Here is a 14,499-nt window from a genome sequence, read left to right as displayed (position 1 = left end):
TAATCTCGCCATAATCCATTAATGAGGCAGCTGGGCCATATCACACAGAATTTTGAAAACGCATTTACTAAGCCACTGTGCAGTTCGTTGTCTACGTGGATCATCTGTCATAGTTCACACACAGTTCCACAATGCCTAAAGTGTAGATATATGTGGGAAGTGTTTTTACATGTGTGCCCAGTTGTATATTCCATTACTTAATTTTCTAAGCCTTAATATAATATCACAAAGGCTTCAGAACAACATACATTGCAGTTAGTCATACCAACAATAGCATAAATTGACGTGGACTTTTAATGACAAGATGCAAATTTATAATGTCGTTTAATAGCACTATAGAGCACTTCAGCCACAGTTGAAGAAAAAAATTTGACCATAATTAGTTTACAGTGGTCACCAGCAAGCAGTGGGGTAAAGTAGTCTGATCCCCTGCACTGTTAGATTATATAACATCAGAGTCACACCCACTCATAACCAGCTCTGATTGGCTCTTCTGTTAGGAATGATGACAGCATTGTTTTGAATGGGGTTTAGAGAGTGATGTGGTTGGAAGTGTGTTTTGTATGCATTTCCTCACAATAGGTGGGGGATGGTGTATTCCCATGTGAAAGGGAAATCCTTCTTCACTGATCTGAGATAACACAGTGACAGGACCCAAAATACAAGCACACCAGTGGCTCTCATAATCAGAACTTTTAGACACTTAAAGGAATGCTCCACAAAGTCAAAATGATTTGATTGACATTATGCCACACTTACTGTTGGTAGAGCTCAAGACTGTATTGAACCTGGAAATTGCTGTATGATCTGGTATTGTTGTTCACAGTGTAAAAAAAAGATGCAATCATGAGAGTTGCTGCTGTTTTTTTTTTTTTTTGCAGAACTGGAAGCTCTGTGAAACTGGCTTGGCTGATAGTGCTCTCAAACTGGACGAGATAAAAGCAAGACTGAAGAGTCCACTGCCAGAGAAGCTAGATGATCTAAAAATACACATCAAGCTCATGAAGGTAATGTATTTTTTTGAAAGTGATGAAAGTAAACAATCAGTTATAATTCTAGATTCAGGTAATTTTGCTGTTTAAAGTTTCAGGTAATGTAATAGTTTTCTATCTGGAAAAAAAACAACATTTTGAAGATTGAGGGAAAATCTGAAATAATTTTCATATTATAAAATATATATATATATATATATATATATATATATATATATATATATATATATATATATATATTAGGACAAAGGTTTGAGAAGTTGAAAAAAATAGAGAAAACTGCTAGGAATCACAATTGTACAAATACATTAAAATAGTAATAATTTGATGTTATTAATTTAAAATGACTAAATGTAATTACATTTGTGTATTACCAATCTTGGTAGTGTGTATTTTAATAACTTGCTTTCACAAATTTCTATTCAATATTTAATGAAAATACATATTTATTTATATTGTTATTTAATTCAAATTACTAATTTTTTTATTAGTGTTCTTTGACTTTTGGAACCTACTCTACAGTGCAAAATCAGTCAACATTAAATGTACACATTGATTACATGAATTTGGTGACTCCTTCAATCGTACAGATAATTTTAGAAAATTGCTGCATGATTGTGCAGGTTTTTACTATATTACATGGGTAATTAAACGTCATTCGGCAAAGACAGTTTACAATTACTGTTTGGCTTTGATGACTGTCAGCCAACTAAATTCTAATACACTGAAACTATTAAAGTAAGAAAATAAACACCTGTTGAGATAATCAGGTCACTTTAGAAATGTGTTAATAACCCATCTGCTGAGATTGTCAGTTTCACCCATCTTTATTTTAAGGACAGATCCTCATCAGAGCTTAATCAGCAAAGGAAATAATAGTGTCTTTAACATGTTTGGCCTTTACCCCATTACCCCTTTCCATGCTGTTACGGGTGCTCTGCCCTCCCCCGTTCTCCCTCCACCTCCCCTCTCTGCCTCCTCCCCTCCCCCGTCACCCATCCCATCCAGCGGGCCTTAATCCCGGGCGCTAATGACAGGGACACAGAGAGAGAGAGAGAGAAAGAGAGAGAGAGAGGACTAGGGTTAGTGTGCGGCAGAGGAGGGGAGTTTAACTTGGTGCCGGTTGCCGTGTTATGCAGGAGGACGAAGACTCACTGCAGATTTGGGCTGGAGGACTGAAAGAGCTAAACACCATGAAGGCAGACGTGTCTCAGTACGTGCTGCCCACAGACACCATGCTGCTCCAGGGACAGGTGGAAGAACTTCACAGCCAATGGGAAGAACTGTGCTTGAAGGTGAGTGTGTGTTTGCGTTTGAGAGGAGAGAGAGAGAGAGTAGGAAGGAAAGAGAGGCTGTTGTCCAGGCAGCATTGAAAGGCACACAATGATTCACCACTGGAAGTGGGGGGGGGGACTTCACAGTACCGCATGGCACAGAAAAAGAGAGGGAAAATGAGAATGTATGTCAGTTGGTTTAGAGTTATAGCTAGTAACAATAGTTTTCTCATCAGAATGATGTCCTGATACACATTTGTTTCTGACATGAAAAATAGCACAAGAAAAACATTCTCCTGCCTTAAAGAGACCAGACCAAAATTGACATTTTCATTCACTTACCCATTTGCTGGTCCAAACCATGAGATCTTGTTCTTCAGTGAACACACAAGGAGAATTTTTGAATCGTGTATATATATATATATACTTTTTTTTTTTTTTTTTTTTTTTTTTTTTATTAATTAAATTGGTGTTATTTACTCATGCCAAGTTATCATAAGACTTCAGAAGAGTTGAATTATAGCACAAGACACATAGAGCTTTCTGGAGCTGGACAACTCTAGTTCTCATTTACTTTCATAATATTAAAGTACTTTTGGCCAGGATAGTTCTGAAAATTTTACTTTTTTGTACTCTGCAGTACTTTTGGTATTGGCAAATGATGAATTGTCATTTCTGGAAAAACAATCCATTTAACATTAAAACTCTTTATTAGCTCAGACTTCAATATGCATTACTTATGTAGCTCATTTTTTAAAGTTGCTTCCAGGCATTGTAAAGGCTGACCGAGGACTTTTTTTTCTAAGATTATCTTTCTAGCGCAGGTGTCCGCTCTGCCGTCATTAAGTAAAGTAGCTGAATGGCCTGCTGACGTTTGAATGGAGTTTCTCTTGTAACTGTAAACGGCCTGAGCAATTAAAAACAGAGAGGCCACTTTTAGGACAGAACGTCGCATGGCCTACGTCCAACCCTTGGACTTGTCACCACAAAACGCAGCGTGGCTTGTTTAATGACTCTTTTTCAGTTTGTTTCAGTTGTTGCTGTGAGTTTTTCAGTCCTGTGTTTGTTTGAAATTCTGGCTAGAAGCCAACACCGACCCAATGAGGTCAGTCTACGTTGTGCGTCAGTGTCTCCGGCCAACAGGTTGCAGGTGGAAACGTTCCCTGGAATGAATGACAGATGGCAAAGCTAGGCCTTGTTTTTCTTTTACTTGTCATTGCCTATGTGTTGGGGCGAATGGCTTGGGCTGAAAAAAATACATCAATAATGCATTCAACAAAAAGACAGTGAATAGAAGTGATCAGCTAACCTTTCTTTTAATCTCATGATTTAATTTTTTTTTTAAGTTTTGAAGGAAAACTACAGTATCACATCCTCTTACGGCACCAAGTGTGGCAGTAATGGATTAAGGAAAACGTATAGGCTTCCTACTGTCTTTTTAAAAGGCTGCATGTAAGCCCCAGCAATCTAGGAACGACATAAGCAACAGGGAACTATAAAGTGCTGCCCATGTCCTCTAGTGTGTCTTGGTATTAATACATACTGATAGACAAGCCCCTTACTCACAGAGGGCAGTAAAAACGAGCAGGCCTTTGCTGTACTCTTTTGCTTAACAGTCCAGTAATCAATCTCACAGCGTGAGATGAGTTTTGTTAAAAGCCTTTGAGATGGCCGGCTTTTAAAGAATAAAGTCATATAGTTGTAACCTGACACCTTTCTACTGAGTTGTTTTCAAGTCTTTTCTTATATGTGAATCAGGGTAGTGAACCAGCCAGAAGAGTGCAAGTTCTTCTGTACTCTCTCTAGCACTTTGAGGCCATATGCTCTCAGAGATTTCCTGAATGAATTAATGGCATTATAATGGAAAAATAAAATGCCATGAAAAAAATGAAATGCCATTACTAGTGCTCCTGTCTGGGGAAACTTTCCTGCACTTGCTGTAAGAAAATGATTTTTAATATTGTATTTCTGTCCTATTGAAGCATTTTAATCCTTTATTCCTCCTGTTGTTCATAGGTTGCACTTCGCAAGCAGGAAATAGCTGATCGCCTGAATGCCTGGATAATCTTCAATGATAAAAACAAGGAGCTCTGTGATTGGTTGATGAAGATGGAGAAAAAAGTGGCACACAGGGGCGAAAACCTTAGTATTGAAGAAATGGTGGAGAAACTTAAAAAGGTTTGGTTTTCTTTAAAATAACGTTGTTGTTGTTTTTTCTTATTCATCCAAAAATTTAAATTCCCGCTTAACATTTTGTTCTATAAACATAAATATCTTTACTGTCACCTTTGAGCAATGCAGTGCACCCTTGCTTAATAAAAAGTATTAATTTATTAGCAACTAATTACATTGCTAAACCCCCTTTTTTACAGTTACATAACCATAACAATACGCCATTTTAAGATAAATTCTTAAAAAGGCATCACATGGGTCTGTTTCCATGTGCCTTTGTCACAGCAAGTTTCTGTTGTTGTACATTTGTAAGGAGCTTAAGTAGGTCAGTAATATGGTATTATATGGTATATGCTATTATGAGTATCTATGAAGGATTAAAGCAGTCTCAAATGAACAGCACGCTTAAGCGTTCCCAAGGGAGGCCCCACAGGTTTTACATTTCACAGAGGCTCTATTCTATCCACTCACATAGCATTTGTTCATTTTTACTCAAAACATGCTACAAGTGTACATTATTTTCGAAACATCATAGATTATCTCTAATCTAGCTTACTGCATGTACTATAAAATTGAGGGCAGAGTGCTGTACTGCATAGCTACGTTCATTTGTTTACCTCTTTGTTCATACACAACAATAGCCTCGTATGTGCAGCTCCTCTCTCACCAACAACCAGTGCAACCTCAAGCACTCTGCAGTCATTAGCACATAGTTTACCGTTGAGGTTTTGGACGGTTTCAGGCCACGCCGCTAATGATCACATTATCAGAAAAATGGCCATTGTCTCTTTCTAGCACAGTTATTGATGGCCAGTGCTGCAATAACTGCCTGCTTTTCAAAGTGAGCCAGGTTGGACTAAACAGGTGAACCCTTAAAAGCAGTGAAAAAAGTGAAAAGGATTTGGGCTGCAGAGTGGTCGATGGAAATAATAGCTCCTCTTTTATTGTTTTTAACGAGGGCTCATGCTGAGTGAAGGAACATAGTTTTGACAGCTGTCAGAGCCAACCAGAGGCAAAGTGCAGTTAGTCGGTTTTGTTTGGGATGGATGTGTTAATGACTAAAGCACACGAGAGGCCAGTGCTCATTGTGCACATCTCTCTTTAGGACTGCATGGAGGAGATTAACCTCTTCAGCGAGAACAAGAGCCACCTCAAGCAGCTGGGCGAGCAGCTCCTATTGGCCAGCGACAAGGCTAAAGAGGCAGAGATCCACGGGGCCTTGCAAGATGTCAACGATCGTTGGCAGCACCTGTTTGACCACATTGAAGCTAGGTAAGCAAAAAAAACAAAACAAACTAAAGTTTAACCCATTTTTTGCCTGATATTTGCTATTGTTGCTCTTTGTCCTTTGATTAATGGCTGATCAAAGCTCTTTGTTTGTTTGAAAGCCTTAGAATTCATCACGTCTGGTTTCCATTCAAGGACTGATTGAGTCATTTGTGCATGTCTGCCTCGTTTAGACCTGTTGTTGGTGAAAAAGCCTTTGATTAGACATTTATATTAATTGTCGAGGTTTTCAGAGTGAGACTGTTCTGATCAGTGGATGGTTAGCAAGTAGTTCAAAAAGCTGATGCTGGGAAAATACTATTTCCTGTGCAGATATAAGCATGTAGAGGAAAGTGATGTAAAAAGTTTCCTTTGTCCAACAATTTATGCCTGTAATTAGAATGATATTGTGCTGTCAAAATATTGCTATAATAATACTACTAGCTTGTGTCAGTATTAGTTATTATTAGTAGTAGTAGGTGGTAGTAGTAGTAGTAGTAGTATAATTGTTAAAAGCTGAAATAAAATGTAATTTTAATTGATAATTTTATCATTTTAAAATTTAAGTATAAAATTAAGTTAAAATTAATAATTGTAATACATTTGTAAGCAACGTTTAAATGTTGCCTTAGCAACTAACTGAAATTAAGTAAATTTATGTCCAATAAGTACTAGAATTAGTTTAAAAAAGGACTTAAATAGGACTTGTATTTAAAAAAAAAAAGCCATGCATAGCTATGCAAGAAAAATGACAAAAAGCAAACAACCAAATTTATTTTGACCAAAAAAAATGTATATAAAAATAAAAGCAAATTGAAAATATAAATAAATACTGTAAATGTAGTTGTACTTTTCCTCACTATTATTTAAAAAAGTCTCAAAAATGGAAATGGAAAAATATTAGTTTTTTTTTTGTTTCATGTACATTGAAAAGAAATTCATTCATGTGTCAAGTTGAATTAATAGTAGATATGCTTAAAAACATAATATTATTAATTTTATATTGTAAAATCATATAATTTCTCCTTGCGTATAATATAATTTACAGCAAGCTATCTCCACCAATAGATTTATTTATATCTTCAGAATGTGATGTGATCTTCAGTACTATGGCAGGTTACCACAGCTGGCATATGCTCTCCATAATCATAATCTCATTAAGTCAGTTGGAAATTTGCACATACCCAGTATATGAATCAGGTGGTGGTCCTAAGCAAGCAAGCAAGCAAACAAACAACTCAAGTGCTTTCCAATCTCGTCCGTGATGTCAGCAGCCTCTCCTGCAATTGGTCGGTCCTGCGGTGTGACGTGTTCTGAAGCAGCCAGATGGTGCTAATACTGAAGGAGGGGGGAATTAACGAAGCCCTCGCTACTGTGGTTGGCTTCAGCTTTGCCATATGGCTTGTATGGTTTGTCCTAGTCCCACTGTATAGCTGGAATTGGGTGGAGGGGGTGGTGGAAGGCAATGGTCTGTCACCTCATATTATCCCTTATGAACAGGGGCACAATGGGGCCAGGGGACAGTATGTACTCAGGCACGCTATAATCACACAGCCGGCCATCTGCAGGTATGGCTGCTCAGACGGTTTGCGAGGCCATGCGGTCACTCAAACAACAGATCGAGAAGCTTCACACTGTCACACTTAAATGGTTCAATCTAATCCGTATGGGACAAACACCCTTTGTCTGTGTTTCAGTGTCATCTGACCTGGGGTTATCAGACCTTTCTTTTAGTTGTGTTTCACATCAAGTACAGCTCGCTGAACTTTGACAGGATTTTATTGGGTTCATTCCAAACTACACAGTCTCAGATACCAACGAAAACAATTACTTGACTGATTTATGAAGGGGTTAGTACTTGTCTTGAAAAAAAATGACTATTTCTTTGGGTCAGAAAATACATTTTTATCTAGTGGAGTTTATAGAGGACTTTTGGACACATTCAGGTTTTCGTCCAAGAACATTTATGTTCAGACAAGTTTTTTTGTTTTTTTCCCCAAATGGTATTTTTGATAATGGTCTGGGTTCAAAATGAATATGCGATTTCTCTCTTTCTCTTTTAGGGTGAAAAAGCTGACAGAAACGCTGGTGACTGTGCAGCAGTTGGATAAGAACATGAATAACCTTCGCTCTTGGCTCACTCGAATTGAAGCTGAGCTAGCCAAACCCGTTCACTACAATATCTGCCACAGAGATGAGATCCAAAAGAGACTTACTGAGCAACAGGTCAGCAAAACATGAGTTCTTAAAAATGATATAATAGAAGATTTGATTAGTTAAAATACCAGATTTTAGATATTAAAATGTTAAATATGTTTAAACATGTTAAATATTTTGCCAATGCAGAAATAATTCTATACATAGGTGACACTGTACCACAAAACCGTTCTTAAGTCGCATGGGTATATTTGCAGCAATAGCTAAAAATACATTTCACCTGTTTGATAAAGTGACCTGGTATATTTAAAATATGCGTGCATGTTTAGGACCTGCAGCGTGACATCGAGCAGCACACTGAGAGAGTGGCCTCAGTGCTCACCTTGTGTGACGTGCTTCTGCGTGATGAGGATGCCTGCAGCGGTGATGGAGAGAATGACTCCATTCAGCAGACCACACAGCGCTTGGACCGGCGCTGGAGAAATATCTGCTCCATGTCTCTGGAGAGGAGGCTGAGGTATGGCCATTTATGCAGGTGTCACCATCAAAGCTCACAAATGTTTAGTCGTTCTGTAGCATTTCAATTCACTCTGGATCCAGCTCCCCGTTGAGCAAGAGATATTGGTAAAAGTTTGTTTTGCATGATAAAATGTGTTGCTTTTTAATGCCTTTTAACCTCACAGAACACTTGAGTTGAATATATTATGGTTGTGAGGAAGGTGACATTGTATATTTGATGAGTAAGCATAATGTGAATTGCGGTACATTTATATAACAGACTGTTTGTTTTTAATCACTTATGTCTGCGTTACTGTTTGCAGGATTGAGGAGACATGGAGACTGTGGTGTAAGTTTCAAGAGGATTACTCTTCCTTTGAGGACTGGCTGAAGGTAGCGGAGCGCTCCGCTGCTGAACCCAATTCATCAGACGTCCTGTACACTGACGCCAAAGAGGAACTCCAGAAATATGAGGTTTGATTCCAACAAAATACTTAACTAAGAGCCTTCAAATGGCTGTGCTACCGGACCATTATATTTACATAGTTTAGTGCAAGTAAAATGTTTAATCCTGATGTTTTAGGAACATAAGTACGATTAAGGGAATTTCAGATTTCTCAAGCAGTTGTCTATGGCCTGTCAGCAGTTTTTCATTTACTGAATGTTTTAATCATTCATGCATGAGTTCGGAAATGCTAAAAACACACTGTATTTGCATAGAAATGGAGTTTTAAGTTGATATTTTAACAGTTTATAGTAATAGCAGTTTGTGGTCATAGTATTATTTTGTTTTAGGTTTTCCAAAGGCAGGTACATGAGAGCTTGACCCAGCTGGAAATTAATAATAACCAGTACAGACGACTCGCGAGGGAGAACCGCACCGATGCATCCAGTAGACTCAGGGCCATGGTGCATCATCAGAACCAGCGATGGGACATGCTCCAGAGGAGAGTGGCTGCAATACTGCGCAGACTTAGAGTGAGGACATGGACACACTATTTTAGTTTTTCATGTCATCTGTTCATTTATGTTTACTTGAATGCTCTTTTTTCCCCATTTAGCATTTCATAGGCCAGAGAGAAGAGTTTGAGGGAACCCGCGAGAGCCTCCTTGTCTGGCTCACTGAGATAGACCTCCAGCTGACTAACGTGGAGAACTTCTCAGAGAGCCATCTCCAAGACAAGATGAAACAGCTGAAGGTTAATAAACAGTGTTTCTTTTAAATTAGGATGTAGATAGAAAGAATAAAAGATGATGGAATTTAACTGAACTTACTCTTACTCTCCAGAGTTTCAAGAAGGAGATCACTCTGAACACTAATAAGATTGACGCTCTGATCGTGTTTGGGGAGGGTCTGATTCAGAGGAGTTGTCCTGAAGACGCTGTTGAGATAGAAGATGAATTAGAGGAACTGCACACGTACTGTCAAGAGGTGTTTGGCAGAGTGGCCCGATTCCACCAGAGCCTCACTAGTCTCCGTCCGGTAATATAAACGCTCACATTTTTTTTACATGAAATACTAAATGTATTTGGATATTTTGAAACCCTTTTTAAACTTTTTGTGAGTTGGCTTTCTTTAATCTACGATTTAGAAGTTTGGGGTTAGTAAGTAAAAATTCAGCCTTACCATTAAATTACATTTAAAGATTAAATAGAAAAAAATGTAATAAAAAATATATATATATATATATATATATATATATATATATATATATATATATATATATATATATATATATATATATATATATATATTCTTTCACTGACAAATGTGGTAAATTGTGCAAATAAGGCCCATGTATATAGGAGCATGAATACATGAATGACAGTTTATTCTCTTTGAAGCTCCAGGAGCAGCTGGACATCTTTGATGGTGATCAGTCCAGAGGGACACCGGGCTCCCTCTCCTCCAGCCAGCCCTCCATGTGCCTGTTATCGCCACCTCAGGAGCGCTCGGGCCGGGAAACCCCCGTGAGTGTGGATTCTATCCCTCTGGAGTGGGACCACACTGGGGATGTTGGTGGCTCTTCTTCACACGATGAGGAAGAGGATGCTGCCTTCTTCTCTGCCCTGTCAGGTATAGTCACATTTACTCTTGTGAATGTTTTACCACATTCACTAACCGAATGCTGCTTGGTTTGAAAGTGACTTCTTCAATGGGCCGTTTTATGTGCAAAATTTCACAGACACTAATTTGACAACACATTTATGTAACCATTCTTTTTTTGAGCAACTTGATAAAGCCATGAATTGCCAGCTTTGACTTAAGGTTGACTGAATTTCTTTCTGGTAACCACGTGAAGCCTAAATCTGGAGTCAGATATAATCTAAATATATATTTTTTAGCTGTCAATTTTTTAATGTCCATTTTATGTCCATTTTCCCAGGACTCTTACTGCTTACTGTCGTATTACCGGTTTAGCCATTCATTTTCTCTCCCTCCAGATTTAGAGGTCACAGAAATCCCAGAATTCTCATCTGAGGTGACAAAGAAGCCTTTAGGTAGGCCTCCATGTCCCTTCATTTGCTCTTGGATTTAGTTGTGCATTACTGCAAAATCTTTTTTTCTTTTTTTTTTGGTGCATTCACATCTGTCCAGTTTCTCCTTATTTTCTATCCACATAATTCTCTCTCTTTCTCCATTCTGTCTTGTTCCCACGTCACTGTTGGTATGCTTATGAATAGACTGGGTTTGCTGGATCATCAAAGGCCTGGTATTTTTCTTTTCGGCACAGAGCTCAAATCAAAAGATGCAAGCATCCTCCCTTCACCCTGTTCTGCTATGTGCTCTTATCATGAAAGACTTGGGCCTGAGAGGAGATTCTGTTAGTAAAGAGGAGGGTTGAGTGCTGGGCAGATCCAGACCTCAGGGAGTATAAGAGAGGGCATAGGAAGGTTGCGTCCCCTCCTCTCACATGGCTCAGTGCACCTGCTTATCCCCCTGGTGCTTTCTTGCTCACACAGAAGATTATACGTTCATTTATCTTTGATGCTTTTTTTTTTCAGATACTCACAATTTTATCTTTTCAATAACAGCCTCTATCAATGTAATGTTGATTAGATTTCTCGTGATCCCTGCAAAAGCTAAATAATTCCACTTCTTGTGTCCATTTCTGTCATCATTGCCCAAATGAAGTAGCCTGTTTTGAGCACCGAGTTAAATCTCTCTCCCTCTCTCTCAAACTCACAGGACAGAATTGGCACTTTCAAAACACACCTGAAAGAAAATCCTTCCAGCTGGACTCGTCCTCACCTACACACACCAGCACTCCTTTTAAACAAGGCTACGTGAGTATATACCCCTTCCTTCTCAATCCAGCACTTTCATAATTGCCAAATTTACAAGTTGTCTTATCCTCAGGCAGGCATTCAGCGTGTAGTTCCTGCATTATAATAGTGCATGTGTGATGTGTTTGTGCACTGGGCAGGTCCAGCTGATGTCTGAGTGCAGTGGCAGCATTAAGAGTGTGAAGCGGGTTTCTATGATCCTGGATGATGAGGAAAAGCAGGAGGAACAAGGCCTCACTGGCCTCAACACTGCAGACAAACAATCAGGTACAGACACTTTGTCCAACACAGGGGGACATGAGGAAGTCTGTCTGGTACTTGTCCTAAGTGAGTCATGTAATAAGACTCTTCACAAATAGTCAGGTACAGGCACTGACGCAGATCAAATGTGCAAGGGACTACTTTCCATTTTGTTTAGTGAGTCATGCATGAAGAATTAGATATAGATTAATGAAAAAATGGATGGGTGGATGGATGCCTAGTTGGATAGGTAGGTACACAAATTAATGCATATATAGTTAAATGGATGGATGGATGGATGGATGGATAGAGTGATAAGAAAGGTAGATTGTGGATGGATTGGTGGATAGGAAATGTAGATTGTGGACGTATGGAAGGGTGAGTTCATAATTGAATAGGTGGGTTATAATGATGCATAGATAGTTGGATAGATGAATGGAGAAAATGGATGGTTGAATAGTTGGGTAGATAGATGGATGGATGGGCTGTAAATAGGTTATAAGACACATTTGGATGAACTTACGGACTAATGGATAGATAGTTTACTGGTGGAAGAGTAGTTAAGTAAATAGAAAAATAGGTGTTTAGACAAACGAAGGAATAGATGGTGGATGGATGGATGGATAGAAAGATAGTATAGCTAGATGAGTGGATAAAAGAAAAAACAGGGATGCCTAAGGTCATTTAATAGTTGAGGGAATGGAGGAAAGGTTGAATAGGTTGAATATGGGTGGATAGATGGGTGCATGGATACAGAGTTTGAAAGCGAGTAGATAGGTAGACAAATGAAGGGGAGGGTTGGTGGATAGATAGACAGGATTAGAATGGATGCCTGTACATGTAGATCTTTTTCACTTCCCTTCATTGTTCTGCGCAGGAGTGATTGAGCGCTGGGAGCTGCTGCAGGCTCAAGCAGTGAGTAAAGAGCAGTGCAGCTCCAGAGACCCCCAGCAGCTAACCTCTGACCTGCACGACATCACTTCCTGGCTGGATCGTGTCACTCCTGAACTGGACAGCCTGCAGAAGCCCGAGACTGCAGTCAGTGTCGAGATCTTAGAAGAGCGGGTCAAACAACTTAAAGTGAGCATCAGACTAACATTCAATGTTGTAGATTATTAATACAGAGACACTGGAAAGGAAAAGTTTGTCTTAACACATTTTTTGTTGTATATTGCACAGGAAATGCAGAAGACATTTGCTTGCTACAAAACCATGATGCTGTCTCTGAACCTCGGAGGGCCAGAGCTGCAGCAGGGAGCACCTGAGCTTCAGGAGGGTCTGCGCAGCATGAATCGTCGCTGGACAGAAGCTTGCGCGGGACTAGAGGGGTGGGAGGACAGTCTGCGCACTACCCTTGGACGCTGTCAGGTGAGAGATCTGCCAAACATTTATACAAAACCTCAATAATAATGCAACACCACTAACAATCTGCACTCATGTAGGAGTTCCACGAGATGGTCCACTCTCAACTGCTATGGCTGGCCCATGCAGAGAGCAGACGCTACACAGTGAACATGAATGACTCTTCTGTGCCGTCCTCTGTGCTTCAGGAACACAGGAACACCCTGAAGGTGAGTCAGATAAACTCCGAAAAGAACAACACCAGCTTCTCCATCATGGCTGACCTCTAGTTTGTGCTGAGCTTATGTTTTGCACCCCCCGGTGGCAGGATCTTGCAGAGGAGCTTCAGGGCAGACAGAAGCGAGTGAACTCTCTGCAGGAGATCGTCTCTGAGCTGCTCCCTGAGGCTGGTGGAGAGGACAGTGCTGAAGCCCGGGAGAAACTCCACGTCATCGGAAGCAAACTAAGACTACTGTCACGTCAAGTTAACCAGGATCTCCAAACCATTGAAGAGAAATTGGTAAGAGCGATATGCAAAAGACGCATTTATACCACACAAAAAAGTGAGGCTCACTTCTGCTAAGGATACAATGCATTTTGGATTTATGTTTTTTAAAAAAAAATGGTTTAGAGTGTTACTTTTTCAACACGTGGATGACTAATATTCATTTAAATATATAACCCCTTTATGAGCATGTTTTGCTAATAAAGAAACTGATTGTGAAAATCCCCAAATGGTTCCTATGGGATGCTCTGCAAAGCTCCATTGAGGGGCGGAGCTTAGCCAAAGATCAGTTAATAGTCAATGTAAAAAAAATAAAAATAATTGACTATTTGTCAAAACCTTGAACTTTTTCAGTCCTTTGGAACTGTATTTAAAATAAAACCTTTCCCGAAAAATTTTGTGGTCAGAAAGATTGAAATGCAAAAACACTATGTTCCACAAGGACTCATTTTAACTGATAAAAATAAAAGTAAATACATGTGTTCTATTTTGTTCTATCTGTTTATCAAAGCATCCTGAAAAAGCTTCCACAACAATATTAACAGCACAACTGTTTTTAACATTTCTTGAGCAGCAAATTGGCATATTAGAATGATTTCTGAATAGCTGTTACAATATATTGAATATATTTCAAAATGTATTAAAATAGAAAAGTTATTATAGTATTTCACAGTATTACTGTATTTATTGTATTTTGATAAAATAAATATAATATTGAAATCTAAAAGAAGTAACGTGTGTTAGATTTGTGGTGAAATGTCATGTG

General features: G+C 39.0%; 1 protein-coding gene across 9 annotated transcripts in view; it reads left to right on the top strand.

Annotated features, from left to right (window-relative positions):
* Positions 1-14,499, top strand: part of LOC122343418 (nesprin-2) — a 71,738-nt gene that overhangs the window by 56,559 nt on the left and 680 nt on the right. For 6 of the 9 annotated variants that reach the window (XM_043237865.1, XM_043237871.1, XM_043237867.1 and 3 more), the window contains 18 exons: positions 882-1,007; positions 2,132-2,287; positions 4,283-4,444; positions 5,544-5,710; positions 7,768-7,930; positions 8,191-8,378; positions 8,683-8,833; positions 9,155-9,337; positions 9,421-9,558; positions 9,648-9,842; positions 10,205-10,436; positions 10,805-10,861; positions 11,550-11,647; positions 11,788-11,914; positions 12,765-12,967; positions 13,067-13,255; positions 13,330-13,458; positions 13,557-13,748. In XM_043237865.1, the coding sequence (XP_043093800.1) occupies positions 882-1,007; positions 2,132-2,287; positions 4,283-4,444; positions 5,544-5,710; positions 7,768-7,930; positions 8,191-8,378; positions 8,683-8,833; positions 9,155-9,337; positions 9,421-9,558; positions 9,648-9,842; positions 10,205-10,436; positions 10,805-10,861; positions 11,550-11,647; positions 11,788-11,914; positions 12,765-12,967; positions 13,067-13,255; positions 13,330-13,458; positions 13,557-13,748 (2,856 nt within the window). The remainder of the gene's footprint in view (positions 1-881; positions 1,008-2,131; positions 2,288-4,282; positions 4,445-5,543; positions 5,711-7,767; positions 7,931-8,190; positions 8,379-8,682; positions 8,834-9,154; positions 9,338-9,420; positions 9,559-9,647; positions 9,843-10,204; positions 10,437-10,804; positions 10,862-11,549; positions 11,648-11,787; positions 11,915-12,764; positions 12,968-13,066; positions 13,256-13,329; positions 13,459-13,556; positions 13,749-14,499) is intronic. The other 3 variants (XM_043237873.1, XM_043237872.1, XM_043237869.1) reach the window with 1 other exon arrangement.

This window comes from Puntigrus tetrazona, chromosome 4 (genome assembly GCF_018831695.1).
Source record: "Puntigrus tetrazona isolate hp1 chromosome 4, ASM1883169v1, whole genome shotgun sequence".
Classification (NCBI taxonomy): Eukaryota; Metazoa; Chordata; class Actinopteri; order Cypriniformes; family Cyprinidae; genus Puntigrus; species Puntigrus tetrazona.
This window is presented reverse-complemented; position numbering and strand designations above follow the sequence as displayed.